Source organism: Bos indicus, chromosome 26 (assembly GCF_029378745.1).
Source record: "Bos indicus isolate NIAB-ARS_2022 breed Sahiwal x Tharparkar chromosome 26, NIAB-ARS_B.indTharparkar_mat_pri_1.0, whole genome shotgun sequence".
Lineage (NCBI taxonomy): Eukaryota > Metazoa > Chordata > Mammalia > Artiodactyla > Bovidae > Bos > Bos indicus.
Window position 1 is genome coordinate 22550717 of NC_091785.1, and position 25783 is coordinate 22576499.

Consider the following 25783-nt stretch of genomic DNA (forward strand, 5'->3'; position numbering starts at 1 on the left):
CTATAACAGGATTTTATTTTTCTAGTCTGGCCCTGGCTGATGATTCCCCACCCACAGTTTTTTCTTCACATATTTATTCTTTATCAAGAGCTTTGTGGTTGATTCTTAAGAAAAATTTTCAGTGTTTAAGGCCATTTTACATAACAGTAACAAGTCAAAATCCAGAAAGGGGAGATTATTTCCAAATCACCCAGCAAATCAGTAGCAGCCAGGATTATACCAAAGCACCTGGACAAAAATTTAGAAAGCATATTTATCAAATATCCCAATGATACAAAGCTACAGAGGAAAACCAACACACAGAATGACATAACTAGGACTCAAAACACATCCTGATAAATTAGACTGATGAGTTGCAATGTCTAAGATACATTTAATATGGACGAAGAGTTTCCTTTAGGTTAGTTTAAAAGAAAAAATGAACTAGAGATGTTGAGGAGATTCACCAAAAGTAACAGTAGCTATCTCTGTGAGATTTGATGTGACTTTACATTGCTCTTTGCAAGTTTCTGCACTGCTTTAAAATTTTCTACAATAAGCAAACAGCATCAAAAAAAAAAAAAAAAAAAACTAACCAGCACCACAAAGCAAAACAGCACAACGAACTGAACAACTACAGGATTGGGAAGAGTTAGTTTGACAGCAGGTCACTTTAAGCAGATTTGAAAGTTTTAGTGGGACCTAAGCTTGTTATGAATCAACAATGAAATTCATCTGCTGAAAAGTTAATGCTACGGGAGGCTGCAAATGCAATAGGTTTCTACCTTGGATGCTAATAGTATTCCTACAATCTAAACTACTAAGATCATATCTGGATCCAGTTCTAAGTGTCACTCAATCTAAAACATTAACTGAATGCTCATTTGGTACAAGGCATATGCTAACACCACACTTTAGGAGGGAAACTGAGAAGACAGAATATACTGAAAGGACAGTCACAGCATGCCAGAGATTTTGAAACCATGTTATATGAAGAACAACTGAGGGAGGAAAGGATGTTTTGCCTACAGAATGGCAGTAATATACATGCTAGCCCTTTGAAGAATTCAACACAGAAGTCATAGTAAACGTTTTGGTGTTGCATCTGAAGGTAGAAAAACAATCAACAGGTTCAGATTATAAAAAGGATGAGTTGACACAGAGAGTCTCATCATTTTAAAAAGTGAATAGTGTATACAGCCTGAAGTGTTAAGCACTGTTTCACTTGGTCCTCAAGCAGAGGTTGATATTACCTCAACAAATGAGATTTATGCTTTGGCAAGGAGACTAGGGTAGATGGCCTCTTAAATTCTCTCAGCTTTTAAGGTTAAGTGACCCAGCACTGCTAACCTGCAAGATAAAAGTTAAATAGAAATTGGGAGACATGGGACCTTGGCCATTCTGGTATAATCGAGAATTTAAAATGATTAAGCTCCTATGGCCAAGAACACTTCTCTTTTTGTTCACAGTAATCCAAAGAAACCTAAAGTTTCATTTGCAGAAGAAATGCCTGTTTGGGTTTGCTGATAGGAAAACATATTGTGACCCGATAGTAATTGCTTCTTCATCCCATCAGCAGATTTTAAAATACCTGAGCACAACAAAGGAAACTATAAGCAAGGTGAAAAGACAGCCTTCAGAATGGGAGAAAACAATAGCAAACTAAGCAACAGATAAAGAATTAATCTCAAAAATATACAAGCAACTCCTACAGCTCAATTCCAGAAAAATAAAAGATCCAATCAAAAAGTGGGCCAAAGAACTAAATAGACATTTCTCCAAAGAAGACATACAGATGGCTAACAAACACATGAAAACATGCTCAACATCATTCATTATCAGAGAAATGCAAATCAAAACCACAATGAGGTACCATTTCACGCCAGTCAGAATGGCTGTGATCCAAAAGTCTACAAGCAATAAATGCTGGAGAGGGTGTGGAGAAAAGGGAACCCTCTTACACTGTTGGTGGGAATGCAAACTAGCATAGCCACTATGGAGAACAGTGTGGAGATTCCTTAAAAAACTGGAAACAGAACTGCCATATGACCCAGCAATCCCACTGCTGGGCATACACACTGAGGAAACCAGAATTGAAAGAGACACATGTACCCCAATGTTCACTGCAGCACTGTTTATAGTAGCCAGGACATGGAAGCAACCTAGATGTCCATCAGCAGATGAATGGATAAGAAAGCTGTGGTACATATACCCAATGGAGTATTACTCAGCCATTAAAAAGAATACATTTGAATCAGTTCTAATGAAGTGGATCAAACTGGAGCCTATTATACAGAGTGAAGTAAGCCAGAAAGAAAAATACCAATACAGTATACTAACGCATATATGTGCAATTTAGAAAGAAGGTAACGATAACCCTGTATGTGAGACAGCAAAAGAGACACAGATGTATTCAACAGTCTTTTGGACTCTGTGGGAGAGGGCAAGGGCAGGATGATATGGGAGAATGGCACTGAAACATGTAAAATATCATATGTGAAATGAATCGCCAGTCCAGGTTCGATGCATGATACAGGGTGCTAGGGGCTGGTGCACTGGGAAGATCCAGGGGGATGGGATGGGGAGGGAGGTGTGAGGGGGGTTCAGGATGGGGAACACATGTACACTCATGGTGGATTCAAGTCAATGTATGGCAAAACCAATACAATATTGTAAAGTAAAATAAATTAATTAATTAAAAAAAAACACAAAATAAAAAGTTGAGAAAAAATAAAATAAAATACCTAATATGAACAGAGTTCCACTCTGACTTTTGGAAAACATAAATAGAAAGGGAAAAATAAAGGAAAAGATGAAGAACTTCCCACAATTTTAAGACTACTTTTTAAAGTATCTTAGATATAGAATGGAAAAGGGAAAGGAATTAGGGACTTAAAACTATGCCTATTTGCAGCTAGGCTTTGTATCAATTACAGTTAGAAGCCAGCCTTTTGTGAACTAAGGCATGATTAAATGTCTACATTTCCTAGCAAGAATTCCTTCTGGGGCTTCCCTGGTGGCTCAGTGGTAAAGAATCCACCGGCCAATGCAGGAGAGACGGTTCAATACCTGATCTGGGAAGATCCCACACGCCATGGAGCAATTAGGCAGGCCCATGTGCCTATTGAGCCCGTGAGCCGCAACTACGGAATGCGCGTGCCCTACAGCCTGCGCTCTGAAACAAGAGAAGCCATTCCAACGAGAAGCCTGCAACTAGAGAGTAGCCCCCACTTGCCACAACTAGAGAAAAGCCTGTACAGCAACGAAGACCCAATACAGTAAAAAAAAAAAAAAAGAGATCCTTTTGGAAAACAATGACTTTTCTCGGATAAAAACAAAAATTTCCCACCCCCACTTGAATCAATAATAATTAGGGAGCAACCCATCCCTACAGGACCAGAGTCAGCTGCACCAGCAAAAGCAGGCTGTCTCCAGAGAGCCAGAGAATGAGGCAAACTGGCTGGGAAAGGGCACAAGTTACATCTGCTTTTGCTGGTACAACTGAGGAATTGGACTGCTGTACACTCTAGCCCCTTCCCACCCCATTTTGTAATGAGTCAATTGAAAACACCTTTCTTCCTGATCTGCTAAAATGGAGCAGCAATTCTAGGTCACCTTGACTGCCCCTCTGGTTTTCAACTCCTAGTACTTAGAAAGAGCTATAAAGATAAGGAAGCAGTGACAGAAAGACAAGAATAAAGAAACGTTCCTAAAACCACACTTAAAGAAAGAAGCCCAAATCTATCTCACACAAACATATCATATTTCCTCTCATTCATTCTCTATCTCTCAGTGTCTCTCCTCTCATGTTTTTGATGCCTATCTACAGACACTAAAAATGCCATATGGTTGATCCTGTTGATTCAAATACTAGCAGAATGAGGAACATCTATCAATAATGGCTCATCTCAGACACCCGTAAAAAAGTTAACGTTAGGTTTAAAATCTAAAGTTAACTTTATTGTTGTTTAGTTGCCAAGTCATGTCCCAACTCTTTGTGAGCCCATGGACTGTAGCCTGCCAGGCTCCTCTTCAGTTCAGTTCAGTTTAGTTGTTTAGCTGTGTCCGACTCTTTGCGACCCCATGAACTGCAGCATGCCAGGCCTCCCTGTCCATCACCAACTCCCAGAGTTTACCCAAACTCATGTCCATTGAATTGGTGATGCCATCCAACCATCTCAGCCTCTGTCATCCCCTTCTCCTCCTGCCTTCAATCTTTCCCAACATGAGGGTGTTTTCAAATGAGTCACCTCTTTGCATCAGGTGACCAAAGTATTGGCGTTTCAGTTTCAACATCAGTCCTTCCAGTGAACACCCAGAACTGATTTCCTTTAGGATGGACTGGTTGGCTCTCCTTGCAGTCCAAGGGACTCTCAGGAGTATTCTCCAACACCACAGTGCAAAAGCATCAATTCTTTGGTGCTCAGCTTCCTTTATAGTCCAACTCTCACATCCATACATGACTACTGGAAAAACCACAGCCTTGACTAGACGGACCTTTGTTGACAAAGTAATGTCTCTGCTTTTGAATATGCTATCTAGGTTGGTCATAACTTTCCTTTCAAGGAGTAAGCGTCTTTTAATTTCATGGCTGCAGTCACCATCTGCAGTGCTTTTGGAGCCCCCAAAAATAAAGTCAGCCACTGTTTCCACTGTTTCCCCATCTATTTGCCATGAAGTGATGGGACTGGATGCTGTGATGTTAGTTTTCTGAATGTTGAGCTTTAAGTCAATTTTTTCACTCTCCTCTTTCACTTTCATCAAGAGGCTCTTTAGTTCTTTTTCACTTTCTGCCATAAGGGTGGTGTCATCTGCATATCTGAGGTTATTGATATTTCTCCTGGCAACCCTGATTCTAGCTTGTGCTTCTTCCAGCCCAGCGTTTCTCATGATGTACTCTGTATAGAAGTTAAATAAGCAGGGTGACGATATATAGCCTTGACGTACTCCTTTTCCTATTTGGAACCAGTCTGTTGTTCCGTGTCCAGTTCTAACTGTTGCTTCCTGACCTGCCTACAGGTTTCTCAAGAGGCAGATCAGGTGGTCTGGTATCCCCATCTCTTTCAGAATTTTCCAGAGTTTATTGTGATCCACACAGTCAAAGGCTTTGGCATAGTCAATAAAGCAGAAATAGATGTTTTTCTGGAACTCTCTTGCTTTTTTTATGATCCAGTGGATGTTGGCAATTTGATCTCTGGTTACTCTGCCTTTTCTAAAACCAGCTTGAACATCTGGAATTTCATGGTTCACGTCTCTTACCATACCATAAAATTATACATAGAAGATCTAACTAATAACCAGTGGGGACAGGGACAAAACAAAGGCCTTTGCTTTGTAAATACATATTTACAAACAAAGAATGTTGTGAAATGATTTGCTCTCCTGCCACATAGGGGCCATTCACTCAAACAACTGGGACCAACGGCTAGAACATTCTAGAGCAAACTGCCAAAAATACATTTCTCCTCCAGTGTTCTTAGCAATTTCATCTGCAACTGTCTGCTGAGAAGAAAGCCCTTCCAACTCACCTCAAGAACCTGCACTCTTAATTACCTTAGTCCCCAGAAAGCAGCTACTCCATTATCACAGGCTCAGTCACAAAGGCAGTCCCTCCAAGCCATCTCCAAAAGGCTCAAGTAAGTACTTGGCATAATTCATTAAGACAGAGAAAAATATCAACGTAATTAACAAGAAAAAAGATTGTCTAAGCGTTTTCCAAAACAACATTCAAAATAAGGTTATCTGATATAGATAAGATCTTTCTCAACTAACTCAAAATTATGAGGTTCCTCAAGTTGGCTGTCGCATTCCTATAAAATAGTAGCCTTTACAAAGAATGAGACCCCATACCTAGGAGGCCTTAACTGACACTCCCAGAGTATGCACCCACCAAAGAGATCCTTCTATTTCACATTCCAGATTCAGGACAGAGAGTTGGGCTCAAAGTTGACTCCTTTTCCCTAGGAGTCATACTCCACAGATTGTTCATTATCTGAGCCAATAAAAACAGGCCACAATCAGCAGTTCCTACCCTGCTGGGAGAAAATGAGATGCAAAAGACAGGGCACAGGCCAAGAATACTTTCCACAAACCAACACTGACTCCTGATGTAAAAGAACACACCTAAGAACTCTTTCATACACTCAAAGTACTGTGTCCTTCTCTCAGAAATCATATACCTCCAAAACAAGTTTTCACCAATTAGTCCTCTTACTTTTGTACCTTTACTTCTAGTTATAAGGCTCAACATGCAGGCATTAAGAGCCAGTAAGCTCTGAGTACTCACATTTTGAGTATAGAAAAAGAAATAGCTCTGGGCTATTAGCTCACCAAAGAATAGAGCAGGTTCTAGAATGCTGTATTTACCACTTACATGTGAAAAAAAATCTCTCACAAAGGAAATGTACGCATATAAAGTTTAAATACAGACTTTCCCCCACTATCACCTAGTCCTAACTCCAGATATGAAGAAGTGGACAAAATTAGGGTCCTGTTTCTAATTCCTCCTTTCTTAGGAAATACGTGAAATTCTTCCCTTTAGTGTGTTATTTTGGCAAATAGAGTGTACTGGAGTATTGCATGTATACATTATTTAAGGGCTACCTAAGTAATATTCATATATCACACAAATTTATATATAAACTTGAACAACTTCTAATTCTGATAGGATATATATGGTAAGCCCTAGAGCAACCACTAAAGAACAGTGAAAAAATCATTACAGAAATTAAAGTGCTATATTAGAAAATGTCTACTTCATGCAAAAGAATGCAGTTAAGGTACAGAAGAAAAAAAAAAGACCTGGGACACAGAGAAAACTAGAAATAAAATGGCAGACATAAGTCCAATTATATCAATAACAGCATTAAATATGAAAGTAATAAACAATCCAATCAAAAGGTGGAGATTATCAGACTGGATAAAGTAGATAAGATCCAACAAATGTCATCTACTAGAGACATATTTTAAATTTAAAGGTATAAACAGATTGAAAGTTAAAAAAAAAATGAGCAAAAAAGATATGTCATGAAAGAAATGAAAGCAGAGAAAATTCAATAATAAAAATTGGAGACTGCAATACCCATTCTTTAATAATGAAGAGAACAACTAGGCAGAAGATTAATACAAAATAGGAGACTTGAACAATATTATAAATCAATTAGATCTAACATAGAACAGTACCCACAACCATAACAAACTATGTTTTCTTCAAGTGCATATGAAACATTCATCAGGATACATCATACACTAGGCCATAAAACAAACCTCAATAAATTTAAAATGACAGAAATCATACAAAGTATGTTCTCTGACCAAGTTTCTTTCTTTCTTTTTTTTTTTATTGCAATACTGGTAATTAATTAAACCTATATTCCAGTTCACCAAGATTCTTCATCTCTACCTAATCTACTATGTAATCTATTCATAGTGTTTAATTAGTATTATTTATTCAGTTATTAAAGTTCCCATTTTGAAATTCTCTTTCAAAATTTCCCCATCAATTTTGATTTGGTCAGAGAATATACTTCATATTATTTCTACCATTTAAAACTTATTGAGATTTGTCTTATGGAAGAGAAAACTAAGCTTAATGCAAGAAGGAAGAAAATTTAAAACACCAAGAATGGAAGTGAATGAAATACAGAATAGAAAAACAAAAGAGAAAAAAAATCAATAAAACCAAAAGCTGATCCTTTGAAAGATCAACAAAACTGACAAATTTTAGCTAGACTAACAAAGAAAAAAGAGGAAATTCAAATTAGTAGAATCAGATATAAAGGACAGCACATTACTACTTACCTTACAGATTAAAAAAAGATTATAAAGAAACACTATGAACAACTCTATGTCAATAAATTAGACCACTTAGACAAAATGAACAGATTCCTAGGAAGACAAAAACTGCCAAAACTGACTCAAGAAATAGACAATTTGAATAGACCTAAGTGAAGAGGAACTAAAAAGCCTCTTGAAGGTGAAAGTGGAGAGTGAAAAAGTTGGCTTAAAGCTCAACATTCAGAAAACGAAGATCATGGCATCCGGTCCCATCACTTCATGGGAAACAGATGGGGAAACAGTGGAAACAGTGTCAGACTATTTTTCTGGAATCCAAAATCACTGCAGATGGTGACTGCAGCCATGAAATTAAAAGATGCTTACTCCTTGGAAGGAAAGTTATGACCAACCTAGATAGCATATTGAAAAGCAGAGACATTACTTTGCCAACAAACAAACGAACAAACAACGAACAAAGGTTCGTTGGATGGATGTGAGAGTTGGACTGTGAAGAAGGCTGAGTGCCGAAGAATTGATGCTTTTGAACTTTGGTGTTGGAGAAGACTCCTGAGAGTCCCTTGGACTGCAAGGAGATCCAACCAGTCCATTCTGAAGGAGATCAGCCCTGGGATTTCTTTGGAAGGAATGATGCTAAAGCTGAAACTCCAGTACTCTGGCCACGTTATGCGAAGAGTTGACTCATTGGAAAAGACTCTGATGCTGGGAGGGATTGGGGGAAGGAGGAGAAGGGGACGACAGAGGATGAGATGGCTGGATGGCATCACTGACTCGATGGACGTGAGTCTGAGTGAACTCCGGGAGTTGGGTGATGGACAGGGAGGCCAGGCGTGCTACTATTCATGGGGTCGCAAAGAGTCGGACACGACTGAGCGACTGATCTGATCTGATAACGAACAAAGACAATGAATTACAACTTCAGAAAAACCACCTGTGAAAAAGAGCCCAGGCCCTGGTGGCTTCACTGATTAACTGAACCAAAGATTTAAAGAAGAATTTATACTAACTTTTCACAAAGTCTTAAAAAAACGAGACGGGATCACTTCCCCAACTCATTCTGTGAGGCCAGCATTACCCTGATATCAAAATCAAAGACATCACCGGACAACCAGCAGTCGAGTAAGCAGATGCATAGGGATCACTGGGCAGCAAGGCCTTGCTACCTGACCCAGTCCTCCTGGTGTGCATTTCTCTGCTCCAGGCCATGGACCACAGACAGGACCCGGCAACATTTTTTCCCCAAACATCCCTGGATGAGGTAAAACTGCCAAGAGAGGACAGATTCCTCATGAACACATGTGGGGACAGTTCTGAGCACCAGAATTAGCTTCCAAAGTTTACCTCAGGCTGGCCTTAGCCAGTGCAAACACCTTTTCACCATCATCTTCAGTCAATATCATAACCTTTGTGCAGGCATGACTGAAGTTTCTTTCCCCCTGCTCCTCACTGCCACCACAATGAAGCGACATCCCTAAGTAAGATGAATAAAAATATGATAATATTTAAAACAAAAACAAATAACTCCCCCCAAAGCCCAAAGGCATCACAAGAAAAGAACACTACAGAGCAGCTTCTCTTATGAATATGGACACAAAAATTCTTCAGAAAAATATAAGCAATCTGAACCCAGCAACATATAGAAAGAATCATGAGCCATAAGTGAGATTTATCCTAGGAATACAAGATTGGTTTGATATCTGAAAATCAATTAAACTATATCAATAGCATAAGAAGCAAAAACCACATGACCATCTCAACAGATGCACAAAGAGTGACAAAACCCAACACCCTCTTGAGGTGAAAAGGGAACACTCCTACACTATTGGTGGGAATGTAAATTGGTACAGCCACTATGAAGAACAGCATGGAGGTTCCTTAAAAAACTAAAAATAGAACTGTCATATGACCCTGCAATCCCACTCCTGGGCATACGTTCTGGAGAAACACATGACCTGAAAGGATACATACACCCCAATGTTCATTGCAGCACTGTTTACAAAAGCCAAGACATGGAAGCAACCTAAATGTCCATTGACAGAGGAATGGATAAAGAAGATGTAACACATATATATACAATAGAATATTACTCAGCCATTAAAAAGAATGAAATAATGCCATTTGTAGCAACACAGATGGGTCTGGAGAGTGTCACACTGAGTGAAGTTAAGTCAGACAGATAAGGAGAAATATGGTATGACATCCCTTACATGTGAAATCTAAAAAGAAATGATACAAATGAACTTACAAAACAGAGACAGACTTAGAAAATGAACTTATGTTTGCCAGGGGAAAGGGAATTTAGGGAGTTTGGGAAGGTTATGTATATACTGCTATATTCAAAATGGATAACCAACAAAGACCTACTATACAGCACACGGAACTCTACTCAATGTTATGTGCCAGTCTAGACGGGAGGGGGTTTGAGGGAGAATGGATACGTGTATATATATAGCGGGAGTCCCTTCGCTATTCACCTGAAACTACCACAACACTGTTAATCAGCTGTATCCCAATCAAAACAAAAAGTTTATAAAGTTAAAAAAAAACAGAACCAACACCCTCTCAAGGTAAAACAAAACAAGCACACACACAAACACACACACACAAAACAAAACCAGAAACTATTAACAGAAATAGAAAGGAACTTCCTTAGCCTAAGAAAGGGCATGTATCAAAAAAAATAAATAAATAAATCCACAGCTGTTTTTAATAAAATATTAGAAAGACAAAAATTTTAAATACCTATAATCTCTCCAACCAGAGATATGAACACATTGGTTAGTTTCCTTTCATATTCTCTTTTTCTTTTTGGCCCCTACTTGAGGCATGACAGATAGATCTTAGTTACCTGACCAGTGATTGAACCAATGCCCCCTGCATCAGGAGCCCAGAATCTTAGCCACTGGACCACCAAGGAAGTTTGAAATAATATCATTTTGTATCTCTGGTCCCTTCTAAGTCCACATGAAGGGGAGTGAATGGAACTGAACAAAGTTCCATATGGAAGGTATTCGGTTGATTAGAATGAAGTCTTGTGCAGATCATCAGAACCAAGGCTGGTAAGACCCCAGATGTGAACATTCAGGACAGCAATTTTTAAAAAAGATAATAATAATAATGAACAATTACATAGCAGTGACTATATACCAGGTACTATTCTAAGTGCTTTTCAATACTGTCATTTAATCATCTCAACAATGACACAGGTTCCATTACTATCCTCACTTTACAGATGTGGAAACTCAAGCAAAAAGTGGTTAAATAACTTCTTCAAAGTAAGCAAGCAGTACAGCTCAGACTTAAAGTCAGACAATCTAACTCCAGAGTCCCTGTTCTTAATCAAGCAGAGGAATAGCAAACTTAAAAACCAAAAGGAACGAAGACATGCAGAAAAAATGTGAAGTCTCCATTTTTACACCTTATCAGTTAAGTTCCAAACTCAGCCTGATTCAAATTTAGAAATTAGAGTTGTGGTTATCTCAAAAAGAACAAAGTAGGTACTGGGCAAACTGGATCTCCAACTCCAAAAAAACACGAAGTTGGACTCTATCCTTACACTATGTTAAAAACGTCACTCAAAGTGGATCAAATAGCTAAATGTAAAAGCTGAAACTATAATACTCTTCAAGAAACATAGGGAAAAAGCTTCATGACTCGCACTGGCAACAATTTCTTGGATATAACACCAAAAGCACTGACAACAAAAGAAAAAAATAGATGGAAAGGGCGAAAGTATTTGCAAACCGTAAGGCAGGATATTGGTATCCAGAATACATAAAGCATTTCTAAAACTCAACAACAACAACAAAACACAATTTAAAAACCTGCAAAGGACTTGATTAGACATTTCTCCAAGGAAGATACACAAATTTGGGCCAATAAGCACATGAAAAGATATTCAACACTACTAGTTATCAGGGAATTGCAAATCAAAAATCACAGTGAGATACACTTCACACTTACAGGGATGGTTGTGATTCTAAAAAACAGAAAATAACAAGTGCTGGCAAGACTGTGGAGAAATTGGAAACTTTGTGTTATCACTGATGGAAATGTAAAATGGTATGGCTGCTGTGGAAAAAGGTTATGATGGTTCCTCAAAGTATTAAAAATAGAATTACCATATGGTCCAACAATCCGACTTCTCAGTATATACCCTAAAGGTGAAAGCATATCCTCAAATATTTGTACACCCATGTTTACAGCAGCACTATTTACAACAGCCAAAAGGTGGAGGATGCAACCATTTATCAATGGATAAATGCATAAAGAAAATGAAATAAATAAACACACACACACACACACACACACACACGATGGAATACTGAATTTTATCTTTAAAACAAGGAAAGACATTCTGATATATGCTATGACATGGGAGAACCTTGTGGATATTATGCTAAGTAAAAAAGCCAGTCACAAAAGGACAAATAGTGTATAATTCCTCTTATATGAAGTTTCTAGAGTAGACAGAAAGTAGAATGGTGATTGCCAGGACTTGGGAAGAGGAGGGAATGAGAAATTATTGCTTAATGAGTACAGTTTCAGTAGGGGAAGATGAAAATGCTCTGGAGATGGTTGGTGGAGGTGATGGTTGCACAACAGAGTGAATGTAGTTAATGCCACAGAACTGCAGACTTAAGGGTTAAAAATGGTAAATGTTATGTTACAAATATTTGCTCACAATTTTTTTTAAAAAGGCAAAGTAGAAGTCAGGTTGCAGTAAGGAAGGGTTTTATATGCTAAAGTAACACTTTAAAATCACAGCAGCCCCAATTTTTAAAAATCTTAATATTTCATTATATATATCTGCATCTCCTAAACCAAGACTTCTTTACTGCACTGCAGCTGACCAAGCTCAGATATGACCTAATGCAAAAACCTCTCTGCGGCATAAACCAAGTTAGGGCAAAAGAGACGATAAACCACATGGGATTCAGTGTTTGGTTTTTCATTTCTAGCTGCTACAGTCTTAAGAGATTGGGGAACAGCAACTATTAGAATAATATGTAATGTTCCCAGCGACTGGGGAAACAGTATTGCAGCAGCCTCATTATGGTGCTTTGTTTTAATCTGCATAATACTTTTCATCCTCTGTAATATGAGACCTGCAGGGTCTGATTAACAGAAGAAAGGTCATTACTGTTAAGTTCTGATCCCAGGAATAATTTGAGCCTGCCTGTCACTTTGGAGTAGACAACTGGATGTACTCCTTGCTACTCAGGAGTCATCTGCCCAATATTTCTGCTCCTTGGTTGCCGGAGAAGGCAATGGCAACCCACTCCAGTACTCTTGCCTAGAAAATCCCATGGATGGAGGAGCCTGGTAGGCTGCAGTCCATGGGGTTGCTACAAGTCGGACGTGACTGAGCGACTTCACTTTCACTTTTCACTTTCATGCACTGGAGAAGGAAATGGCAACCCACTCCAAGGTTCTTGCCTGGAGAATCCCAGGGACGGGGGAGCCTGGTGGGCTGCCGTCTATGGGGTCGCACAGAGTTGGACACGACTGAAGCGACTTAGCAGCAGCAGACTAGGTTGCTTTAGCATCATTCCTTCCAGAGAACACCCAGGACTGATCTCCTTTAGAATGATGCTGGGAGGGATTGGGGGCAGGAGGAAAAGGGGATGACAGAGGATGAGATGGCTGGATGGCATCACCAACTAGATGGACATGAGTTTGAGTGAACTCCGGCAGTTGGTGATGGACAGGGAGGCCTGGCATGCTGCAATTCATGGGGTCGCAAAGAGTCGGACAGGACTGAGCGACTGAACTGAACTGAGACTAGGTTGCATCTTTCAGCTGAAGTGCTTGGTGTCAAACTGCTCTTCCTCTCAACTCATCAGTATCCATTCTGATAAGAGAGCTGTGACGAAGAGGCAAATTTTACAGCCCAAACAGGTGCATGAGCAAAGGGATTCGGGGGAATTTTGCCTGGCTGAGACCTTCCATTCCCTTTCCAATCCTAACTCTGTGGCCATCAATAGTGAATGTACCCTCCCTGATTACTGCCTGAGGGTGTTCCACACCTCCCTCTCTATGACATTCAGAATTCTGTACATAGCCCACTCCAAAGGGTATTATTCTCAATGAACCCCCGTAGACAGAGGCTGCTGAATTTCTTTTCCTTAGAGTCCCCAGCAGAGTGTACATTTAAAGCATTCTATTTTTTTTTTTTTTTTTGAGGGAGAATTTTTTAGGATGAAAGAATACAGCTACATAAGCACTAAGCAGGAGGGGAGAGTATACCTCAGCATCGGAACAAAAAGACCACTGGAGCAAACAGAGGACTGCAGGCAAACTCACCAGGAGAACAGTTAAAAGAGACGTACAAAGAAATGCACTTAATTCTCATTCCAAACCACAAGCTTGTCACTAACCCCAGCAATATCTAAAAAGTCATTCTCAAAGACCAACTAAACTTTGGCTTAATGTATTTCAGATAAAGGGAAAAATTAATATATTAATCACAGAGTTCAAACTTTATCACCTTAAGAAAATCATACATCAGGAGAAAAGCCCATCTGCAGTGATTCAGTCTCTATTTCTGTGAGCAACCAGAGAATAGGATGTGAACTTGGTGCTAATAAAATGCTCATTAAGTGAAAAACATTTAAGATGTTAACATGAAGAGATTCATTAAGGGCTTCAAATTACTTACCTTGAAAGTTGTTTGGTTAGATGAAGGTCAGATTTCAGTCTAACATTTTTCTTTTTCTCCTTTGACTAATTAGGTTGAAAGTCAGCAGACATCTTCCCTAAAGTACAAGGCCTCACTGAGGTAGCCTGCTCAGTGGTGGCAGGAAATACTTAGCATAGAAGTGTCCAAGCAAAAGTATCAAATGCTTTCCTTCTAGCCTTGCACATAGTCCCATATTTTTCCTTTGTGGATCAGCAGATGTGTGAAGGCAGCTTAAAGTAACAATTATACCAAATGGAATTTTAAAGGTGGAGACATACTATTTTATTTTCCTTGTGGCAAAGCAATGCAACATCCCTAGAGGGGAAGGAACAAACATAAGGCCCTGTATATTAATGCATCAGGTGTTTCAATAAAAATAGCAGTTTCTAAGCAGCTGCATTTTAAGAATCTCTGAAGGATCAAACAGGAAGAGAGAGACAAATTGTTTAAACACAAATAACTTTGATAATTAAAGAACTAGCATGACTAAGCCACGAAAGACAAGTGAAAAGCAAACAGACTGACACTTGAGCAAATTTAGGCCTCCAAGAAAGTGGAAGGATTTTTAATTTTCAGTCACAATCTAAACTCAAAAAAAAAAAAGGTCTGCAGTCTTCCTGCAGCTTCTCATTTGCTGGTGAGATACTGTTAGGGTTGCCATTATATGCAGTACATTCCAGAAGATCCCAAAGACATAACTTGTATCTGTCATCAACTGGCAAACCAGTCTCAGAGGCTCTTCCAGCTGTTAGGTGTCTGAAAATTTCACATGCAACCTAATCCCTTCCCATGATTATCAAAGAACATACTAGAGAAGAGGTGGCTAAGTTTGTTCACTCTGTCTTAGAATTCTTTTCAGGGGCTTCCCCAGTGGTCTAGTAGTTAAGACTCCGTGGCTTCAATCACTGGTTGGGGAGGTTCTGTATGCCTTGAGGTGCAGCCAGATTTAAAAAATAGCCTTTCCAGGTGTTGCTGCTGCTGCTAAGTCACTTCAGTCATGTCCGACTCTGTGTGACCCCACAGACGGCAGCCCACCAGGCTCTCCCGTCCCTGGGATTCTCCAGGCAAGAACACTGGAGTGGGTTGCCATTTCCTTCTCCAATGCATGAAAGTGAAAAGTGAAAGTGAAGTAGCTCAGTCGTGTCCGACTCTTAGCGACCCCATGGACTGCAGCCCACGAGGCTCCTCCGTCCATGGGATTTTTCAGGCAAGAGTACTGGAGTGGGGTGCCATTGCCTAATAGTGTCATATATCCTGTGTTTCTGGCCTCTCTGTGCTGTATAATCTCCCCCTTCTTCAATGAAGCTGTGAGCCATGCTGTGCAGGGCATCCCAAGATGGACAGGTCATAACAGAGAGTTCTAACAAAATGTCCACTGGAGGAGGGAATGACGAACCACTCCAGTATTCCTGCCTCAAGAACCCCATGAACAGTATAAAAAGGCAAAAGATACACCGGAAGAGGAGCTCCCCAGGTCAGATGTCCAGTATGCTACTGGGGAAGAGTGGAGAAATAGCTCCATAAATAATTAAGAGGCTGACCCAAAGCAAAAACGATGCACAGATGTGACTGTGTCTGGTGATGAAAGTAAAGTCTGATGCTGTAAAGAACAATATTGTACAGGAAAGGACTGATGCTAAAACTGAAATTCCAATACTTTGGGCACCTGATGTGAAAAGCTGACTCAGTATAAAAGACCCTGATACTGGAAAAGATTGAGGGCAGGAGGAGAAGGGGACGACAGAGGATGAAATGGTTGGATAGCATCACTGACTCAATGGACATAAATCTGAACAAATTCTGGGAGACAGTGAAGGACAGGGAAACCTAGCATGCTGCAGCCCATGGGATCACAAAGAGCCAGACAGGACTGAGCGACTGAACACGACAACAGTGGGAATGCAGACTTCTTAGGCATACCACATTTTTGCCCTCAGAGAAAAGAATACTTCCTTGGACCACTGTTATTCAAAGCATCAAAGCCTACCCACAAAGAGAAGCAAAACATCTTTTAAGGGTAACATATTAACATATATAAAAGAGATAAATGAAGACACATATAGGAAACATTCTCAATGCTCAAAATACTAACCCTGAAAAACAGCATGGCAATTCCACAAAACACTAAACATAGGTGTGCTCCACGCCCACCAGAGACGCTCAGAGGGCTCAAACAAAACCTTCTGCGCGCCAGGACCCAGAGGCCCCACAGAGACTGAGCCAGACCTGCCTTTGAGTGTTTGAGTGTCTCCTGCAAAGGCATGGGTCAGTAGTGGCCTGCCTCGGGGACAGGGGCTCTGGCTGCAGCAGACCTGCGTCACGCAGAGTGCGGCATAAACCCTCTTGGAGGAGGTTGCCATTAGTTCCACCAAAGACCTGCCAAGCAGACTGCAGAACAATTACACCAAAGAAATTCTCGCACTGTTAAGAACAGATTTCCAACAGATTTCCCAACCTGGGGATCTAGCAAAGAGATTGAGAACCCCCAGGGAATTTGACTTTGGAGGTCAGTGGGATTTGATTACAAAACTTTCACAGGACTGGGTAAACAGACTCTTGGAGGGTACACACAAAACCTGTGCATACAAGGAGCCAGGAGAAAGGAACAGTGTCCTCACAAGAGACTGAGCCATAGGTGACTGTCAGTGTCCAAGAGTCTCTGGCAGAGGCATGGGTCGACAGTGGCCTGCTGCAGAGTCAGGGGCACTGAATACAACAGTGTGTGCACAAGTTCTTCTGAAGGAGGGGCCATTACCTTCATTACCCCTACCATAGTTTGGCCTCAGGCCAAACAACTGAAAGGGAACACAGCCCCACCAATCAACAGAAAATTGGATGAAAGATTTTCAGAGCATGGTCCTGCCCATCAGAACAAGACCCAGTTTCCCCAACAGTCAGTTGTTCTCATCTGGAAGCTTCCATAATCCTCTTATCCTTATCCATCAGAAGGCCGACAAAATGAAAACCACAATCACAGAAAACTAACCAAACCGACCACATGGACCACAGCCTTGTCTAACTCAATGAAACTATGAACCATGCTGGGTAAGGCCACCCAAGGACAGGTCATAGTGGAGAGTTCTGACAAAACATGGTTTACTAGAGAAGGGAATGGCAAACCACTTCAATATTCTTGCCTTGAGAACCCCATGAACAGTATGAAAAGGCAAAAAGGTATGATACTGAAAGATGAACTTCCCAGGTCGGTAGGTGTCCAATATGCTACTGAAGAAGAGTGGAGAAATAACTCCAGAAAGAATGAAGAGGCTGGGCCAAAGCAAAACAGTCCCCGGTTGTGAATGTGACTGATGATGGAAGTAAAGTCCGATGCTGTAAAAAACAATATTGCATAGGAACCTGGAATGTTAGGTCCATGAATCAAGGTACATTGGAAGTGGTCAAACAGGAGACGGCAAGAGTGAACACCGACATTTTAGGCATCAGTGAACTAAAATGGACTGGAATGGGCAAATTAAATTCAGATGACCATTATACCTACTACTGTGGGCAAGAATCTCTTAGAAGAAATGGAGTAGCCATCATAGTCAACAAAAGAGTCTGAAATGCAATACTTGGGCGCACTCTCAAAAATGACAGAATGATCTCTGTTTGTTTTCATTCAGTATCACAGTAATCTAAGTTTATGCCCCAACCAGTAGCGCTGAAGAAGTTGAACGGTTATATGATGACCTGCAAGACCATCCTGAAGATAAAGAACATCCTCAAAAAAAAGAAATGCAAAAAGGCAAAATGGTTTTCTGATGAGGCCTTACAAATAGCTGAGAAAAGAAGAGAGGCTAAAGGCAAAGGAGAAAAGGAAAGATATACCCATTTGAATGCAGAGTTCCAAAGAATAGCAAGGAGAGATAAGAAAGCCTTCCTCAGCGATCAATGCAAAGAAATACAGGAAAACAACAGAATGGGAAAGACTAGAGATCTCTTCAAGAAAATTAGAGATACCAAGGGAAAATTTCATGCAAAGATGGGCACAATAAAGGACAGAAATGGTATGGATGCCGGGGTCCAGCCCCGGTGGATCCAGGGAAATTCGAAGGAGAGACGGCTTCGGCGAACTGGATACAATAGCTTCAATTAAATATTAATTAGAGATATAAAGAGTAATAGAATAAGGATAGCTCAGTAGGAAATTCAGTGGAGAAAAGAGGCTGAATAACTTGGTTTATGTGGAAAGCTAATACAATTCCAAAATAAGGAATTTACGTCACCTATGTAGGCCGCAGGTGTCCTCCTATTCTCCCGAAGGAGAGGAGACACTAAGGCCTCCTGGTTAGATCTTAGAAGCCCAGGCATAATTAGTAGGCTTGACGAGCCTCCGCGTTCCAGATGGGGATTCAGCCAGAAGGTGAGTGAAAGAACAACATGGGGAGTATGGACATAACAGAAGCAAAAGATATTATGAAGACGTGGCAAGAAAACACAGAAGAATTATACAAAAAAGATCTTCATGACTCAGATAACCACCATGGTGTGATCACTCACCTAGAACCAGACATCCTGGAGTGTGAAGTCAAATGAGCTTTAAGGAGCATCACTACAAATAAGGCTAATGGAGGTGATGGAATTCCAGTTGAGCTATTTCAAATCCTAAAAGATGATGCTGTGAAAGTACTACATTCAATATGCTAGCAAATTTGGAAAACTCAGCAGTGGCCACAGGACTGGAAAAGGTCACTTTTCATTCCAATCCCAAAGAAAGGCAATGCCAAATAATGTTCAAACTACTGCACAATGGCACTCATCTCACATGCTAGCAAAGTAGTGTTGAAAAGTTTCCAAGCGAGGCTTCAACAGTACGTGAACTGAGAACTTTGAGATGTTCAAGCTGGATTTAGAAAAGGCAGAGGAACCAGAGATCAAACTGCCAACATCCGTCGGATCATAAGAAAAGCAACAGAGTTCCAGATAAACATCTATTTCTGCTTTATTGACTATGCCAAAGCCTTGGACTACATGGATCCCAACAAACTGTGAAAAATTCTTAAAGAGATGGGAATATCAGTCCACTTTACCTAGGACTTCCCTGATAGCTCAGTTGGTAAAGAATCTGCCCACAATGCAAGTGACCCTGGTTCGATTCCTGGGTTGGGAAGATCCACTGGAGAAGGGACACGCTACCCACTCCAGTGTTCTTGGGCTTCCCTTGTGGCTCAGCTGGTAAAGAATCTGCCTGCAATGTGGGAGACCTGGATTTGATCCCTGGGTTGGGAAGATCCCCTGGAGAAGGGAAAGGCTACCCACTCCAGTATATGGCCTGGAGAATTTGAATCCTGGACTGTATAGTTCATGGGGTGGCAAAGAGTCGGCTATGACTTTCACTTTCACTTTACCTGCCTCCTGAGAAATCTGTATGCATGTCATGAAGAAACAGTCAGAACTGCACATGGAACAATGGACTGGTTCCAAACTGGGAAAGGAGTATGACAGGATGTATATTGTCCCCCTGCTTATTAAACTTATATGCAGAGTATATCAAGCAAAATGCTGGGCTGGATGAAGCACAAGCTGGAATCAAGATTGTCGGGAGCAATACCAATAACCTCAGATACACAGATAACACCACCCTCATGGCAGAAAGCGAAGAGTAACTGAAGAGCCTCTTCATGAAAGTGAAAGAGGAGAGAGAAGGAGCTGGCTTAAAACTCAATTTTCAAAAAACTGAGATCATGGCATCCAGTCCCATCATTTCATAGCAAATAGATGGGGAAACAATGGAAACAGTGACAGACTTTATTTTCTGGGGCTCCAAAATCACTCCAGATGGTGATTGCAGCCATGAAATTAAAAGATGCTTGCTCCTTGGAAAAAAAGCTATGACCAACCTAGACAGCATATTAAAAAGCAGAGACATTACTTTGCCAACATAAGTCCGCTGAGTCAAAGCTATGGTTTCTCCAGCAGTCACGTATGGATGTGAAAGTTGGACCATAAAGAAAGCTGAGTGCTGAAGAATTAATGCTTTTGCACTGTGGTGTTGGAGAAGACTCCTCAGAGTCCCTTGGACTGCAATGAGATCAAACCAGTCAATCCTAAAGGAAATCAGTCCTCAATATTCACTGCAAAGACTGATGCTGAAGCTGAAGCTCCAATACTTTGTCCACCTGATGCAAAGAACTGACTGATTGGAAAAGACCCTGATTCTGAGAAAGACTGAAGGCAGGAGAAGGGGACAACAGAGGATGAGATGGTTGGATGCCATCACTGACTCGATGGACATGAGTTTGAATAAGCTCCAGGAGTTGGTGATGGACAGGAAACCCTGGCATGCTGCAGTCCATGGGGTCACAAAGAGTCAGACATGACTGAGCGACTGAACTGAGGTGTGTTCAGTTGCTCAATCATATCTGATTCTGGGTGCCACATGGACTCTAGCCCACCAGACTGTTCCGTCCATGGAATTTTCCAGGCAAGAATACTGTAGTGCTTGCCACTTCCTACCCTAGAGGATCTTCCAGACCCAAGGATTCAACCAGCATTTCTTGTGTCTCCTGCATTGGCATTTGGATTCTTTACCACTAGCACCACCTGGGAAGCCCCATTAAATATGGTTATTGTTCAGATAGATGCTCAGTCGTTTCCAACTCTTTGCGACCCCCGTGGACTGCAGCATGCCAGCCCTCTTTGTCTATCATCAACTCCCAGAGTTTGCTCAAACTCATGTCCATTGAGTTGATGATGCCATTCAACCATCTCATCCTCTGTTGCCCCCTTCTCCTCCTGCCCTCAATCTTTCCCAGCATCAGGGTCTTTTCCAGGGAGTCAACTCTTTGCATCTATCCATTAAACATAGGCTTACCACGCAACCCACCAATTCTACTTCTGAGTATATTTGCAAAAGAAGCAAAAGCAGGAACTGAAGAGATATTTGTACACCCATGTACAGATAGCCAAAAACACAACAACCAAAAGGTGGAAGCAATTCACTTGGGATCTCATCAGTGGATGATGGATAAACAAAATGTGGCACCTATATACTTGGAATATTACTCAGTCTAAAAAGGAAGGAAATTCTGACAAGTGCTACATCGGCGATGAACTGTAAAGATATTATGCTAAATGAAATAACCAGTATTTTATAGTTTTCTAAGTACTATAACATACATAATTCTCACAACCGCTTCTCTATAAAACAACTGATATCCTCATGACCTCCATTTTATAGCTAGTAGAAAGAGGTCCAGAGAAGCTAAGTAAGTTGCTCAAGGTCACACATTAAGTGGTAGAGACAAAAATTAAAAACCTGGTTTCTCTAACTCAAATTTCCATGCTCAAGCTCCTTTCAATACATCATACCGAATTTTCTGTTTACCTCCATAGTAACACTAAAAAAGGAGGCATTACAATATAAAAGAAAGAGCCCTGGATTTGGAATTAGAAAACTATGATTAATTCTCGGATTTGACACACAAGAATTGTGGGACATTTTGCAATTCAAATATCTTCAAGATTTAGTTTCCTCACTAGTTAAAAAGTATACTCTATAGGGTTTGACGACTGAAAAAGACAGCAATTTTTGAAAGAGCAGTACCTAGTTTAGCCCTTACTAAATGAAAATAAATTTTAAAAAATAAAAAAGTAAACTTCTGCAGGCTTAGCATCACCAATATATTCCCCTGATCTGGTGGTAGTGTGGTAAGTGATATTCTAAAACATCCTTCCAGTAATCTCTTGAAAAAACTGACTGGATCTTTTGATGTTTTCTACATATATTCCAAGTCTAATTCATTAGCAACAGTGAAGATGATATAATTACTGTCTGCAGCAAGTTCATCAAGAAGTTTGAGGAATGAAAATGAAGGTATAGGCCTAACTTACAAAGAGAACCGTGTCATGGTTATAGGCATCTGCTCTAAGCCCAAGCCAGTCCTTTCTGGGGTATTCAGAAAAAGGACAGGTCAGTAGTTTAAATCAGCTGTTTGATGGCCCCTAGGAAGAATAAGGACAGCAGCCAAACCAAAAGCCACCGAAAGAAAAAGCAACAATGCAGGAGATTAAAGCAAGCATAAAAGACTGTGATCAAGGAAACAAGCCCCAGATGAAAAGACACTGCCTGAAAACCCTAAGTAAATACATGAATAAATAAACACAACATAAATTATACCCATATGCACTTCATTCTATAGTCCAGAATCTGGTGTTTCTTTCAAACACCCACATTTGTCATACTGTCCTTCGGTCACAAAGGGCTCTTTAGGAGAAGGCAGTTTGTAATTCCTGATTCCTATAGAAAGTCACATTTATCATAAGGATTTACTACAGTATCTGGCTTATTTGCTAGATGCAAATATACATGAAGTTGTGAGATTTATAAAACTATGTTTGCTGCAAAATGTCTCTGGGGGTTAGGTAAGGCAGATCAACCTTCAATACCCTCAATGCAATCTTGTTAGCACATCTCACCCGCCTGCTCCCTCACCCCTGCCCTCCCAAAACACACATTTCACACTTTTTCTTTTGTTCCCAGACTTGTCAAATACTAGTAAGTCACTGCAGGGACAGGACATTTTACCTTAAAAGAAAGGGGTGGCAAGAAAAGAAAGATATAGAAATAAATATTGAATCTCAGCTCTGTCACAAATCAGAATCTATACCAAGTTGTAAATGTGCATTACTATTACTGGGAATATCTGGCAAAACTTATATCTGGAACTAAATCAAGTTTCCCCATCTGTTGGGTTTGCCTCTTCTACTCAATGTTAATTTTTTAATTGTTTGCAAGAGCAATATAATAACTGCTGAGAAAATAAAAAATGATAGGCACAAAGGGAGCCAGAATAACACAAGTCAGCTTTAGGTTTCATGACACTGAAAGCACATTCTCTCCATTTACAAACAGCTCTCTCCTGTGAGTGTGTGCTATTTTCTCAAGACCCTAAACCAACTCCATGTCTGACTCAATTTTATCCAATACATACAGCACTCTGTAATTGCCATGCTGTTTCATAAGGAACCTAAAATGACTTAGCCCCATGAGCTCCATTTGGCTCTGTTTACCACAAATAGAAATAGCCATGTAAAGCAAAACGTCAAAAGTTCCAGATCCCATGAGTCATTCATTCAACTCATGGAGAAAGGCAGAAAAAAATTTCCAGAGAAAAGCTTTCAGATGGCTTATACACAGAAACCACTTTGGCAACAAAGAGGCCTGAAAAGGGTTTGCAACTATCTCCTGGTAAGAAAATTCATAAACGAGCAAATTCTGTGAGCTATTTCAATACGACAAAATGAAAGTCACATGCATTCCTGCTTTTCTTGATCAAATATGAAAACTTCTTCTACTCCTACAGACATCAGGGCTTAAAATAGTACTGATGTTCAACATATTTCACTTAGAAAGGTACAATAAACCTCAGGATTAACCACAGAACTCTGAAAGAGATAAATCCTCACTTCTTACCTGATATTAACCAACGCGTGAGTCACCTTGCTAGCTGCTTCTTTCCACTGGCCTGCATTGGTAGAAAGCCTCAGGACTGTAAAAAAGGAAAGAACAAAGATGTGTCAGACCACTGGTATTAAAGAAATATGAGCGAAGACACAATGAAGAATATCACTATTGGAAAAACCAAACGCAGTCTGTGCCAATCTTCTATTTAAGACATCCTAATCTAGAGGAAAAAAATTAGGGCTTATTCTCAACTATCTTTCCCGCAATTTTTTTCCTCTTTCTTTCACTTTCTATCAAAATATTCTACTCCTCTGCCTTGGGTTTCCCTCTCTCCACTCTCTGCTAAAATGTTTCCATACTTAGTTTTTGCATTCAGTTAAAATCTACACTGGGGTGCTGATGTGAGGGTAACCTGATTGCCACATTAATCATTTCCCTAATAGCTGGGGCCGATTTAGTGGAATTGGCCAGCTGAGTAAGTGTCCCTTCCTGTTCCACATACAGTATATCTTTCTCCTAAAGGTCTGAACTGGGTCAAATAGGATAAATAATCTTGTCAGACAGAGGATGGTCATGTTTCAATCAAAGAGTAACCTGCTTTAGCTCCCTTGCCTTAACTGTGTAACCTGCAACATGAATCAACTGGAATAGTCTTCCCTTCTCTGACCAAAGTCTCTCACACCCTTACTCACAGAAGGGATGATGGAAATATAGTTCCCAGGTGGTGCTAGTTGTATAGAACCCGCCTGCCAATGCAGGAGACTTGGGTTTGATCCCTGGGTCAGGAAGATACTCTAGAACCCACTACAATATTCTTGCCTGGAGAATCCCATGAACAGAGGAGCCAGGCGAGCTATGGCCCACAGGGTCACAGAGTCAGACACAACTGAAGCAATTTAGCACACACACATGCATATTCTCTGTCAGCTATGAGCTTCAGGGCCACACATTATAGTACCTATACTCTTTCAGAAAAGAGACAAACCAGCACAAGTGTTTCTGGAAAGAACAAGGATACAGTGGGCGCTCCAAGCATATGTTTTTAATGAGTGAATAACGAATATGAACTAAACATGTAGAGAGTCTACTATGTGCCAGAAACTGGACAAAGAATATATACAATACAGCATACATATGAGACTCAGAGGAGACAAACAATTAATCAATCAAGTTTATTCACAGAACTGTAAGTAAGGGGGCTAGAATTTAAACCTGGAGGGAATGGTCCTACAGCCTGTACTTGATACACTGAGTGGTTAAGAGTGTGAACTCTGAAACCAACTGTTGGTGTCCAAGTCTAGCCTTTGCCACTTACTAGAGAAAAACAGCAATACTTACATGAAAGGATTATTATGAAAATCAAGTAAGTTATATATATAAAGCCTTAGATCAGTACCTGGCACATAGTAATTGTTACATAAGTATTAATATTAGCTATTATTCATTAAATAGACTGTCTTCCAAACAAATGCAAGAATATACTTAAGACCTTCTCGGAGGAGAAAGTCAGTTAGTTAATCAGAGCCTAACATTAAAAAACGTATAACCAATCTGCATAGGTACCATCACTACCAACTCCTGACCAGTATTCCTCTAGCAAGAGTAGTAGCAGCAGCAGCTGTACTAGAGGGAGGGCATATAACTGTAATAGGGAAAGAAAACTCATCTGGCTACTCTGCATCTATTTCAGCAATATTTCATTTTTATAAATTCATGCAATTTTACAAAAGAGAAGATGGAAGCCTTAATAAAACATTATCAGAGTGCTGCTTTCCTAATTTACAAGATTAAGTGCAGGGGAACTCAGTTTCAAGTTAGAGCTTTTCAGTCTCAACTCAGGGATTCATTAAGTGTATGCACAAATTTATTCATGAATGAACAAAACTGTTTCAAGCAGGTCAGACATATTTTTTTCAACTCAG

The 25783-nt window shown here is 40.2% G+C and overlaps 1 protein-coding gene across 7 annotated transcripts in view; it reads right to left on the reverse strand.

Moving 5' to 3' along the window:
- The window catches only part of ARMH3 (armadillo like helical domain containing 3), a 177844-nt gene that overhangs the window by 72781 nt on the left and 79280 nt on the right, over window positions 1–25783 (reverse strand). For all 7 annotated transcript variants that reach the window (XR_011564263.1, XM_070780706.1, XM_019988465.2 and 4 more), the window contains one exon: window positions 23871–23946. Coding sequence is in view for 6 of the 7 variants with exons in the window: in XM_070780706.1 (XP_070636807.1) it covers window positions 23871–23946 (76 nt within the window). In the remaining variant the exon portion in view is untranslated. The remainder of the gene's footprint in view (window positions 1–23870; window positions 23947–25783) is intronic.